At 40.6% G+C, this 11,835-nt stretch overlaps 1 protein-coding gene across 3 annotated transcripts; it reads right to left on the reverse strand.

Annotated features, from left to right (window-relative positions):
- Positions 1–1,036: 1,036 nt before the first annotated feature.
- On the reverse strand, positions 1,037–10,673 carry LOC106949893 (ATP-dependent RNA helicase DDX3X-like). 3 transcript variants are annotated; one of them, XM_015036439.1, is made up of 20 exons: positions 10,292–10,673; positions 8,771–8,822; positions 8,177–8,224; positions 7,915–7,974; positions 7,443–7,628; positions 7,231–7,333; positions 7,030–7,143; positions 6,429–6,528; positions 6,202–6,337; positions 6,016–6,113; positions 4,695–4,793; positions 4,456–4,616; positions 4,220–4,364; positions 3,931–4,075; positions 3,382–3,432; positions 1,991–2,172; positions 1,795–1,912; positions 1,550–1,703; positions 1,346–1,470; positions 1,037–1,273 (listed from the first exon to the last, which is right to left on the reverse strand). In XM_015036439.1, exons 1-20 carry the CDS (start codon positions 10,334–10,336, stop codon positions 1,194–1,196), a joined length of 2,202 nt encoding a protein of 733 aa, XP_014891925.1. In that variant the 5' UTR covers positions 10,337–10,673; the 3' UTR covers positions 1,037–1,193. The 3 variants fall into 3 exon arrangements, with proteins under 3 accessions (XP_014891925.1, XP_014891926.1, XP_014891927.1); XM_015036440.1 differs by having other exon boundaries at positions 8,780–8,822; positions 10,292–10,671; XM_015036441.1 differs by lacking the exon at positions 3,382–3,432 and having other exon boundaries at positions 10,292–10,671.
- Positions 10,674–11,835: the final 1,162 nt, after the last annotated feature.

Consider the following 11,835-nt stretch of genomic DNA (forward strand, 5'->3'; position numbering starts at 1 on the left):
TGTGGGAAACCAAGCTGCTAGCTCAAGTTTGAGCTCTGGATTTGACGCGAAAAAAACAAGTATTTTTCCCCCTCAACAAAAACCTACAACCAAGCTGAGAAAAAGTTCAACTGTCTCTACAGAGGTTATAAGCTTCAGGGAAAAACAGCTCATTTGGTGATTTTTTTTTTTTACACCTCTAAGAGGACATGAGGAGTTTCAGATTTCCTCGTTACGTCCGTTTTTTTTTTTTTTTGCCAAGGTTTGATTTAGTTCAAGCCTAGTTTGTCTCTGTCCAAACGGGAATGAAGAAGTGCGCGTTTAAACCCACACATGACATTAAATACAGTAACCTTTAAAAACTATACTTGCAGCCAGTTAGGTATTATAGTGAGAAAAGCAACATACATAGAGTTTAAATTCTTAAAGGCACAGTACAGAAACAAAAAGATTCTCTACATTGTTGGTTGGAGTTGAAGAAATCAAGTTTTAACAAGCGCCATCTAGTGGGCAAAACTGACGTTTCACTGGTTGAGGGGGGGTTAGGTGGGTTCAGTTTGTCGTTTTCTTCAGCAGACGTCAGTAACTCAAAAATCGATGCTTTAAAAAGTGAAAAACTCCAGGTTAGAAATGAAGGAGAACACAAAGTTCCTATGTCGGATATTTTGCCTTGCCGTCTCGCCCAGCTCCGCATTTTACAAAATTTTTGGCCGGTGATTTACAACATGGCCATGCGCTTAAATACAAAGTTACACAGGGAGCCTGCCTGACTGGTAAACATGAAGCTAAAACTCAAATCTAAAGGTCACAAAAATAAAATAAAAAAAGGATGTAGCCCTGCCTATAAATGTCCATAAATCGTCCTACATGAGGGGCTTTGAGAACAACTCGAACTTTGTTAGGAAGCAACAAAACAAAATTCAAGAATCCTTTATAAAAGTGGCCAACTTTACCAGGAGAGATCAAGAACGTAAAGGGAACAAAATGAAGATGGAAAGCACGAGAGAATCTAAAGCTAATAAAAGACATGACTGACTGGGACTAGAAGGAGGGGATATATAAATGAGTATAAATAGTTTAATAACATGCATGTAGGTTCCAGGGAATAGTAGAGGTGACGAGACGGATGGGATGTGGATGACATGGTTGGGGAGAAAAGATGGAAAAGGAGTTAAAGGAGGAAAGAAAGATGAGTAGAGAGGGAATGGAGACACCTAGTTGCCCCACCAGTCCACTTGAGAGTGGGAGTAATTCCCTCCGTAGCCGTCGCTTGTGTAGAAGTTGCCGAAACCACCTGCGGATGTGAACAAACCTTATTCACCTGTGTGTCGTTTAATCTCGGTATAAACGCCGCAACATTCTCTACCTCCTCCGAAGCCACGGTTTCCTCCGTGTCCCTGCTGGTTGCGTCCTCCCCGCCCCCCGAACCCTCCGGCGTTGCCCCCGGCAGCTGTCTGGCGGTAATCCCGAGCTCCGAAACCACCAGAGAACCTGTCGACGACGTGGAATTCAGCACAATTTTCTGACGATTTTATTACAAAACGATGCCAGGACAGTAGCTGATCCGAACCTCTTAGAGCGCCCCCTGTTGCTACTCTTGTGCTGGTGTTCATAAGCCAGGCTCTCCAGCCATGAAGGAACCTCCTGTTTAGCCTCTACCAGGATATCCAGCAGGTCCTTTGTGATGTTCCCGTTTTTGTCGTTGAAGAATGACGTGGCCAGCCCTGCGGAGAACATACAGCGTGCAGATTCGTCAGAATCTGTCGTTTGTCAGCTGGAACTGCAGCGAATCGGTTTTCAGAGCCGCTCACTGACCCAGGTTTCCGACTCGCCCCGTACGTCCGATGCGGTGGACGTACTCCTCTATGTCGCTTGGAAGGTCGAAGTTGATAACATGTTTCACGTTGGAGATGTCCAGACCTCGAGCTGCAACCTGGCCAACACGAGAATATTTAGATTATAACCCTGCAGTCCGCTCTCACTCCTTGAAAGCAGGTTTTGTTCTACTGACCGCCGTGGCGACAAGGATGGGGCACTTTCCCGATCTGAACTGGTTCAGTGCCTCCTCGCGGTCTCTCTGGGAGCGGTCGCCATGGATACTGGTGCAGGCGTAGCCCTCCCGGTACAGGAAGTCCTCCAAGGCGTCGGCTCCTTTCTTGGTCTCCACGAAGACGAGGGTCAGGGAGTCTTTACCTGGTCAGGAAAGACAAAAACAAATGAGTTAAAAACTAGAATTGAACTTAAGGTGCCGGGAGAGATTAATGTAAATTAAACAGAACTTCAAGTCTGATGCAACATAAAGCAGACCTTGAGCTTCAGAACTGTGGGCCAGCATTCATAAAGGAAACAACAACATCTGGCGGTGATGTGGAAAAATGTTGCTGTGAAAGACTTGAGCTCAAAAGTCACAAGTGAACTTTGGATCAGTTAAATGCATCACACCGCTAATGACAGAGGTCCAACATGTTTCATGTCAAGGTTCTGTCCTCTTCGAGAGTCTCCAGGATATTTTAGCCCATTTTATATCGCATGGGTATGAAAGTCTACTGAAGTTATTTCAGATTGACTACAGTGGTCAGGTTTTAGATATGAAACCTGCTAAAAACCACCAGATACATGATGGACCAAAGAATGGATGAAAACCAAATGGTGGACAAACGACTGGGCTAAAGACCAGAGACAGGTTTATGATTGAAGAGATACATGAGTGCATGAAGGACCAAGGGACAACAAACACAGAATGGACAAAAGAATTGTTAATGACAGCTGGTTTCATCTTTTAGACAAGAGAATGCAAATTAACATTTGGAAACACAAAGATTTCACATTATGCCTTTGTTCCCCATATTTTTTTTTCTCTCCAAACGTCGAAAAACTGAATTCTATGTTTTTCGGAGCCCTGGCAGATGAGGGTCTCCCAGTCTGTGGTGTGATACATACAGGCTTGCTGAGTAATACTGAGTAATGCTTTTTTATAAATAAAAACAAGAAAAAGATGTGCAGATCAAAAATAATGTAGGAGTTTTCATGCAGGAACCATTAAAGCCATTGATGGCAAGACTTGGTCCAAAGTGCTGAAGGTTTTCTCCACTAAAAATCACTCGTTTGCCTAAAATGACCCCCACCCAGCAGCAAGGAACCATCATCATGACCAGATTCTCTCCATCAAGGCTACAGGTCTGACATGAAGGAACCACAGAAACACACAGTGCATAAAGATGCTACAACATCTTTAAAAAAGGAAAACTGGCTTGTGTATTTCAGCACATGAGATGGTACACAGAGCCGAAATTAAATGAAGAAACGTTTCTCCATCCACAAAAACATATATAATGGGGGTCAAGCAAACTTATACAAAACATGAAATGACAGATTTAGAAACGTCTTAAGTGTAGATCTTACCAGGTTTCTCTACGTTGTCTCCAGTATTGTCCTGTACCTCGTTGGGGATGACTTGGGATAAAACCACATCAAAGTTTTATAACTATTCCTAATCCGAGTCAGCGTTAATGCCTCAACTGCACTAAATTAATCAAAGAAAACACATTTTCTCCTCAACCGCAACAAAACCAACATCTTTGTCTGAATTTTATCTTAGCCACTTATGACTGAGTGAATGTTTCTATTATTAGAGATGTTACGAAGGGATAACGCGTGTAAAACAGCGTTGACAGTAAAAGTCGTGCTGGTTTGCTAAGACAAGACGTGTAACAATGCAATGGAGTGAGATGGGATAAATACGGCACGACTGCAAAAAGACATACAGCACAGTTTGTTTATGTGTGCTAGAAGAGGCAGAACGCTACGTTTAGACAGGTATGCAATCGTTTAGACAGGTATGCAATCAGTTCAAAATGGTTTCTAAATATTTAGAGAAGAAATTAGAAAATCCTGCTGTGTTTACTCCTACATCCTCATGCAAAACTTCCCTTCCTAATGAAGATCTCTAACCTGTAGCACTGAGCAGATCCAAGAGGAAAGATCTCTTATCGCTCTCTTCAACCCACACCACCTTCTGTGTGATGTTCTCCGAGGTGGAACCCACTCTGCCCACTGCCAGGAAGATGTAATCCTCCAGAAAATCCCTCGCCAGGATCTGCAGGGGAAGCAAAAGCGTTATTTCATCAGGCTACTTTTTTTTTTTAAAAGGAACTTAATGTCTTGCTAGTTTCCTGTCCTGAAACAAACTCCGCTCTGACAGCCGTCCAGGAGCTGGCAACTGGAGTCGCAACAAACACACCTGGATCTCTTTCGGAAACGTAGCGCTGAACATCAAGGTCTGTCTGATGCCTTTGTGCGGCATGGTGTCCTGCTCCACTATGCGTCTTATCTGTGGTTCAAAGCCCATGTCCAGCATGCGGTCCGCCTCATCTAGCACCAAGTAGCTAAAGCAAAAAAGAAAAAAAACAAGTTTGAGGAAGGGAAGCATCCAGAACGTCTTTCATCTTCCATTTCTTCCGTCGGGTCACGTCTTACTTGCAGTAGTCCAGTCCAATCTTGCCTCTCTCCATCATGTCCACCAGTCTGCCAGGTGTTGCGACCAGCAGGTGGCAGCCTCTCTCCAGGTCTCTAATCTGCTGGCCAATGTCTGCCCCGCCGTACACCACACAGGGACGCACTCTGGAGCGGTACGAAAACTGCAACGCAAAACACAAGTCTCTCTTCATTTTCTAACTCTTGCCTCACTGCAATTTGTGAGCACAATGTTTACGTGCCTTCCTGGCTTCGTCGTAGATCTGCAGTGCCAGTTCTCTGGTTGGGGCCAGCACCAGGGCGATGGGGTACTGCTTACGCCGGCCATACTTCCCATTTTCCTGGAACAATCATCACAGAACGGGAATGTCACATTCACATAGGGCTTCAATTTGTCCCACATAATGTCTTTTTTTATGTATTTAGTTTTTGCAAATATGATTTAATCAGCAAGAGTCAGAAATATATGCACCGCCCTAATTTTGGGGGATAAAAGTCATTATGTGAGACACAAATCAGTGGTTCTTGATAGGTTTTAATTTTCCCATATTTTTTTTATTATTTCTCAACCTTATGTATGCAAATATGACAAATAATGTTTTGGAAATGTAAAGATGCTAAGGTGCAGGCTCCCAGTTGCAACATTAAAAAAATATATATATTTTTAATCGACCTGACCCAGAACTCTGTCATCACCATCTGACAAAAATAAATATAAAAGGATTTTTAAAATACCCTATTAGTGATATTTTTACTCATTTTACAGACAAATGCTTCTCAAGAAACAAAATAATTATTATTTAAAACAAAAAACAACCAAAAGTCCATCTGACGGAGTTGACACAGAACTGAAGGTGGTGACAAACTAGTGAATAAAATGAATTATTGTCATAATATATAATTTTGGTATTTCTTTAATTGGTTTAAACTATTATAATGTATTGAGTTCTGCTCCTGGATAAGGGATTTTACAGGCATCATCCACCGACTACAATGTTTAAAATAAAAAAAATATTCAGCAAACACCAGGAAAATATACATTGTTGTGCTCACATGACCCAGGTTAGTTTAGTCAGATATTCGAAAAATATATATTTTGTGTATATTTTATTCAAATTTTGTGCTTTATCCATAGGACCTGTTTTGTCCCTATTCTCAAGAATCACTGAAATGCAAAGGGTCCATCCTGGAACTTTTGTATGCAAAAACCTAAAACGCGATTAGTTGCGTTCAAATTTTTTAACACTGCCTTCTTCCTTATTAAGCTTATATTTTACGGTCTATTGATGGTAGCCATGCTGCTTTGCAGTTTTTAAACACTCAGTGACAGATGGAACTATCAAGGTTTGATCTTAAATAGAGCAGGAGTTTTTACTTTCCAAAGAAGTGGAGCATTGATCAGCAGTGTGGTCAGAGAGAGAAGGAGGGGGACTTTCTCCAGCGGTTACAAAAAGTCTGACAAGGTTTCTGTGGTCCAACTATACAGGAAGGCTCGTCACTATGGTTTTACATTCAAAGCTCAGTGAGTTTTCATTTTAATGTGTGGAAACTCGCTTTTCTGACCTGTCCTGAGGCTTTGGCTGCGTTCAGAGCTTCTCCTGGTCCGTCTGTGTAGATCTGGCTGAGAATTGGAAGCAGGAACGCAGCTGTCTTTCCAGATCCTGACGACACAAGGTCAAATTTATCCAATATCACTGATTGGTATCTAAACCTAGTGCAGATCTTTGTCCTCTTTTGTGTTGTTGTTACCCGTCTGTGCGCAGGCCATCAGGTCTCTCTTGGATTTCACGATAGGAATGGCGTATTTCTGCACAGGAGTTGGTCTGGTGTAGCGGCTCAGAGCAATGTTACCCATGATAATCTCACCCATGTCGACATCTTGGAACTGTTAGAACAGGAAGTGAGAGAATTACACGTGTCCAGATGTGGAAGGCTCCTGGTTGACGTCTGATTCGATGTGAGCGGCGGTGGCGTACACTCTCGATGTGGTGAGGGGAGTTTTGTCCTGTAGCCTCAACGGGAATGTCGTCGTATTTCTCAAAGTTGATCCCGGTGTTGCTGCCGGAGAACAGCTCACTGCAGAGACGGGGACCAGACTGGTCTCAGAAAAACATTCACATACCTTTAAACCTTTCTACAGCTGAGCTTGGACAACTCAGCTTAGCTCAGCAACTGGACATTGCCACAAGACGACAACAAGTAGTCGTTAAAAAAAAAAAAAAAAAAAGATGGAGCATCATGTTTTTTAAATGACTTATGACATCAACAAACTTATTCACATGTGATTTCAATTGTGTTTATCGAATGGAAAATTGCAAAATTGTGTTTTTTCCAACATTATGGGAATAATGACAAAGTCTTGCATTTGTACTATAAATACAGTTGGTGTCTTTGGTGAAATAGTTACAGTCAAAGCAGTATTCATGAGTACTAGGAGGTACTTTAATATTGAGCTATAAAATGAAGGTTCTCGATTCTCCCCACTTAAAAAAAAAACTAAACAAAACAAAAAACTTGGTGTTGCCACCAGGAACACCTTCCCTCCCACAGGAAGTGTAGTTGTTAGTGCAGACTCACTGTTCCAGGCGTTCGTTACGCGGCAGCGGCTTGGACCAGTCGCCATCGTCCCTGGACTCCTCCACCCAGCGGCTGTTTCCTCCTCCGCCACCACCGAATCCACCGTGATCGAACCTGAGCACCGGGAACAAATTGGAGCGTTGACCCTTTTGGGTTTTCTGATCCGCTCACGGTGTGCTCGAAAGTGGCTGCGTTGCCTACCTTCCTCTGTTGGTGTTGCCTCTGTCGTTGAAGAACGCAGACTTCCCTCGGTTGTTGCCAAAGCTGCTATAGGCGTCTTTGGCTGTGTTCCAGCCACCGGCCTCTAATAAGAGACATGATGCAAAAACAATTAGAAGAATTTCCCATGGAAACGTTTTAACTCTACGTATTAAGAAAGCTGATTTCTGCGTCAGGCCTGGTGTCGAACCAACCGAAGTTTATGGGCTGCGCGGGGTTAATGGGGTTGAACGCCCCGCCCCTGTTGCCACGGTAACTGCCTCCCGCAACACCGCCTCGCCCACGCTCCATGCGTGGCGGGCCACGGTTGAACGAGTTGCCGGTCATGCGGTTGTCATGGTAGCCGTTGACAAAGTTGTTGCGCCCTGCGTCCCAACCGTCTGAGGGGAGAGAAAGAGAGAGAGGGGAATTGAGGAACATTGCAACAAATACTGCATCAGTAGGATTATAAACAGAGGGAATACTCATCAAAAAAAATGGTCAAGTTGAAATTATTTTTAGTATTTCAACAAGTTAGATACAGATTAAGTAAATTGACAGAAGAAAATGTGAGATTTTCTTCAAGTTCTGCATCATCGGGTGAAATCTAAAGATAATTTCACTTGGCCTGCAGCTTATGTTTGCTACGACACATTTGTGATGAGGTCAACAGTCAGAGTTACTCACAGTTTGCTGCAGGCGCTATGGTGTACCCCCCCGGTCGTCCAGCAGCAAAAGCATTTCCCACTGCACACGACAAGTTGGGTTTTTATATTGCGCTTATGGTCAGTAAAAAAAACATTTCAACAACCACAAAGATTTCCTGCCGTTTTACACAAAAACCTACAAAATCAACGCTTACTAAAAAGGTTAATTCATACTAATGTGACAACCGTCGCTGACAAAACGCGAGGGTAACACACTCCTGCGTAACTCCTGCTTTTCTCACCGTTCTTGGATGCGTCTTTGTTCCGTAAATGTGGAGGAATGTATCGCCCTGGACAAACACAATCACAAAGCATTGTTTACGAGCACATGCTGTTACTTTCGGTGGATAAAGAAAGTTTTTACACCCCTGCTAGCTTGCCAGGTTTTGTAATATAAAAAGAGAAGACCATTGCGAATTGATTCTGAACTTCCATCCATGTAAGCTGTACAACGCAAGTCTTTTAGAGCGGAACAATTAGACTACGATAGGACGTGTAGATCTTTACAAACAGGAAACGGGTCTGTTCAGAATTAAGCACCTGATTTAAACTCATTAAATAGGAGTAACACCAAATAATGTTTGGTTATTCAAGTTGGCTTTTAAACTTAACTACTGCCATTACAAAAAACAGTCCTTATAAAATCAAAAATGTTAGTATAAATGTGCTTAATCTGTTTTTTATTTACCGTGAGTAAATTCTGAACTGTAAAGTATGCACTTGTTTTCCAAATACAGCACCTACTAAAATTAAGCTGAGACACAAGTCAACTTTTGGGACGGAGTTTGTTGAAATAAAAAGCAGAGAATGGCAACAAAAACATGTCTACGTCTTACTGTTAGTACCTCCGCCTTGTCCATCTGGAGCACTCAAGTCTAGGACAGCGAGCTGGAGAACCAGAACAGAAACACATGAGCGCGTTGCACAATTAAAAACGTTACAAACTGAAATGTTGAGGACCAAACGTTAAAAAAAACAAAAAAAAACAAAAAACTGTAGACATGTAGACATACTCGCACATTGTCAATCAAACTTTTATTTCATTATTCAGATTTGGTGACAATGCACTGGCACAGGATGAGAAAATCATCTGAAACAGTGCAATAAAAGCTTCAAAAATATAATACATTTAATTGTGATTAAGTCTAACTATATACAAAATTAGATCAATTTTGTAATTATTGGGCTTCAAAATTCATCAGAAATGTGGATATGAAAGTTTGTACAAAGTGAAAGTAGTAAAGTAGAAAATAATGGGAAAAATTGATTTAGAGACAGTTTATACACTGCATATTTGTGTTCACCATTATAATATTCACTTAGATTTTGAGCAAAAAACATGCTTTGCACTTATGCACATTAAAGTTATACATTTTCTTACTAATTTTAGTGTTTAAATTCGTTAATTCCATCACATTCAAAATATGAAAAATATACAAGTATAACTTTTACCTTAAATTAAACTTATTGTAAGCAAAATTTTGCAAACTCTCTCCAAATAAACTTATTACACACAGTTCGTTCAATTAAAAAAGCATATTTTAAAATAGACTGAAAAAACTGCATCAATCTCATTGCTGCTGCAGGATAATAGAGGTTTATCTATTCATTTGCTTTTGCAGAGACGAGGATGACACTCTGAACAAATTGTTCCCAGTGCCGCTTTTTATTTATTTTGCATCCTTACAAGTGTTGAAAATGTGCATATTTGTTAATAAAAACATTTCGAGGGCTTTTTATAATCAAAATATCATTTAAGTACATGCAGTACTTTTCTGTTGCTATCCAAACTGCCTGACCAGACAGCTACGTTTTTGATGACGCAGAAGAAATTTACTGAACGGGTAAATACCATCAACACCATCATACTGGTTATAGTTTTAGTAACCAGAGTTTCGGGTGTAAAAGCCCGCATTGTTTATTTGCGAGGCTCACTTTAGCTGTATTTTCTCGTACCTCCGTTTTATCTCTGTATTAAGCTGCAAGACAAAACGCAGTGAACATAATAGTTCAAAAGGTGCGTTGAATATGTTCAACACGAAGAAGCTGATGGGGTTAGAGTGATGCTTGGCTTCGCAAAAACAAACACTTTTCTTCAATGAGAAAACCTGAAATACTACATTCATTTTAATTATTGGTTTTATACAATATAAAGATAGAGCACAGATAAATTCAGAGTTGTGGTTAAGTGTCTGAGCGGAGTCTCTTCCGAGTGAAAGATTCAAACGCACCCCAAGCTAGTTAGCACGATAGCATCTCGCTAACGGTACCAGGCTAGCCGGCAAGCTAATGTTTATCCTCGCTGCTGTCCCACTTTCCAAGAACCACTTCTGACACACCAAACTGACACAGCTTACCTGCTGCTCTAGACCGTGGGCATTTTCGACGGCCACATGACTCATAACTATTGAATATGGAGGAAAAATGTTGGCGTTGAAAAAAGGACCTCTTTGTTTGCCGGGTTTTGATGTTTTGTTTTGGCTTCTTTGCCTCTAGCCTGTTTCTGTGGTTACGGCTAGTTGACACTTATTTCATTTGCTTACTGTTTCTATTTAACTCTGCAAAAATGCTGCTGTTGAATTTGAAGTGATGGTAAATTCCTCTATTTAGGCCAAGGGTTGATACTTGATGCAAACCCAGCTGCGTCGGTTTGTTCTTCAGCTGAGGCAGAGAAGAAGCAGTCCGGGGTCGGTCAAGCGAGCAGCCTTAAAACATACATACACATCCGGTACTTTCAAAATAAAATGAGATAAATGTAAAAAAATATATCTATTGTGAAAAAGCAAATGATGTAAATTAGTCAGTTAATTATACATTTAACATAATAATGGCATTAGCTATAATTAACTTAAATATATTTGCTTTGTTTAAAAGTATCTGGCTTCTATGCTTCTTGTTTATCTCTAAATGCAGCCGACTTGACAACACATCCAAAATGTTATTTTTTTTAGAAATCGCGAGATTTGAAAGAGTTGTTCTCGCGATATTAACCACTTAAAAGGAGATCTTGATTAGGCAATTTGTAAAAATTGAATCCAATCAAATCGGTGTGAATATATATATTTATATATATATATGGAACGATGAATTCATAATTAAATTTTTGTGTTTTCATTAACTTCTCCAGTAGTTAACAGATTGACAGATATATTAATATTTTCCATTTAAAATACACATTAGAAGTTGTTGAATATAGGATGTGGTTTGATACACTAAATCTTGATTAACCGACTTTGTTTTGGTTTTGAATTTGTGACGTAGCTTTTTTTTTTTTTGGCAGCACCTTATCGGCATTCTTCTCCAAGACCTAATTTTAAGCATAAAAGAGAAACATTTTGTGCCTCGATTTGATACTGAGACACTTTTCTGTATTTAATATGGAGCCTCTTATGCTCCAAGTCTTCTAAATGTTTTCCAACTTAAGACATAGTCATAGTGTCTTGAAAATTGAGTCAGATTGTTACTTATGAGATCTCAGTGTTTATCAATCACAATATCTTACTGTTGCTTCCTATTGAAGCTTCTAAATTGCTGCACCTCACTTCCAGGAAAAAAAAGTAACTGAAACTCACCATGTTTCAGGTTTTGCTACTCATTGCATGAAATCAAACTGTCAGCAAAAAAAGTGTATTTTCTTAGAATCATGGAGACTGGAAATAAACTGTGTGGGTTTGACATGTTAAAATCAGAGAAAGATTCACCAGCAAACTGTGTTTCTGTTTAAATTGCATGAGATTGAACGTAACTCAGTGGTCTGCCTTGATGGGTTCTGCTAACAATAGAACTAACTGGGTCAGACAATGGCCTCCAACCCAACTTGGTTGATCTTTTATAAATGTAAATGCACACACTAGATTAGTAATTTCCTAAGCAGCACCTGTAAAGCAAATGTTCAGATGTG

Source organism: Poecilia latipinna, unplaced genomic scaffold (genome assembly GCF_001443285.1).
Source record: "Poecilia latipinna isolate Pla-1442-1.1 unplaced genomic scaffold, P_latipinna-1.0 Scaffold369, whole genome shotgun sequence".
NCBI classification, from domain to species: Eukaryota; Metazoa; Chordata; class Actinopteri; order Cyprinodontiformes; family Poeciliidae; genus Poecilia; species Poecilia latipinna.

Coding starts and splice junctions, on each gene's coding strand:
- LOC106949893 (XM_015036439.1), bottom strand. CDS start 10,336: ATGAGTCATGTGGCCGTCGAAAATGCCCACGGTCTAGAGCAGCAG. Junction 6,338..6,428: donor CCCCTCACCACATCGAGAGT/GTACGCCACCGC, acceptor CTGTTCTAACAG/TTCCAAGATGTCGACATGGG. Junction 4,076..4,219: donor CGTTTCCGAAAGAGATCCAG/GTGTGTTTGTTG, acceptor CTTCCCCTGCAG/ATCCTGGCGAGGGATTTTCT.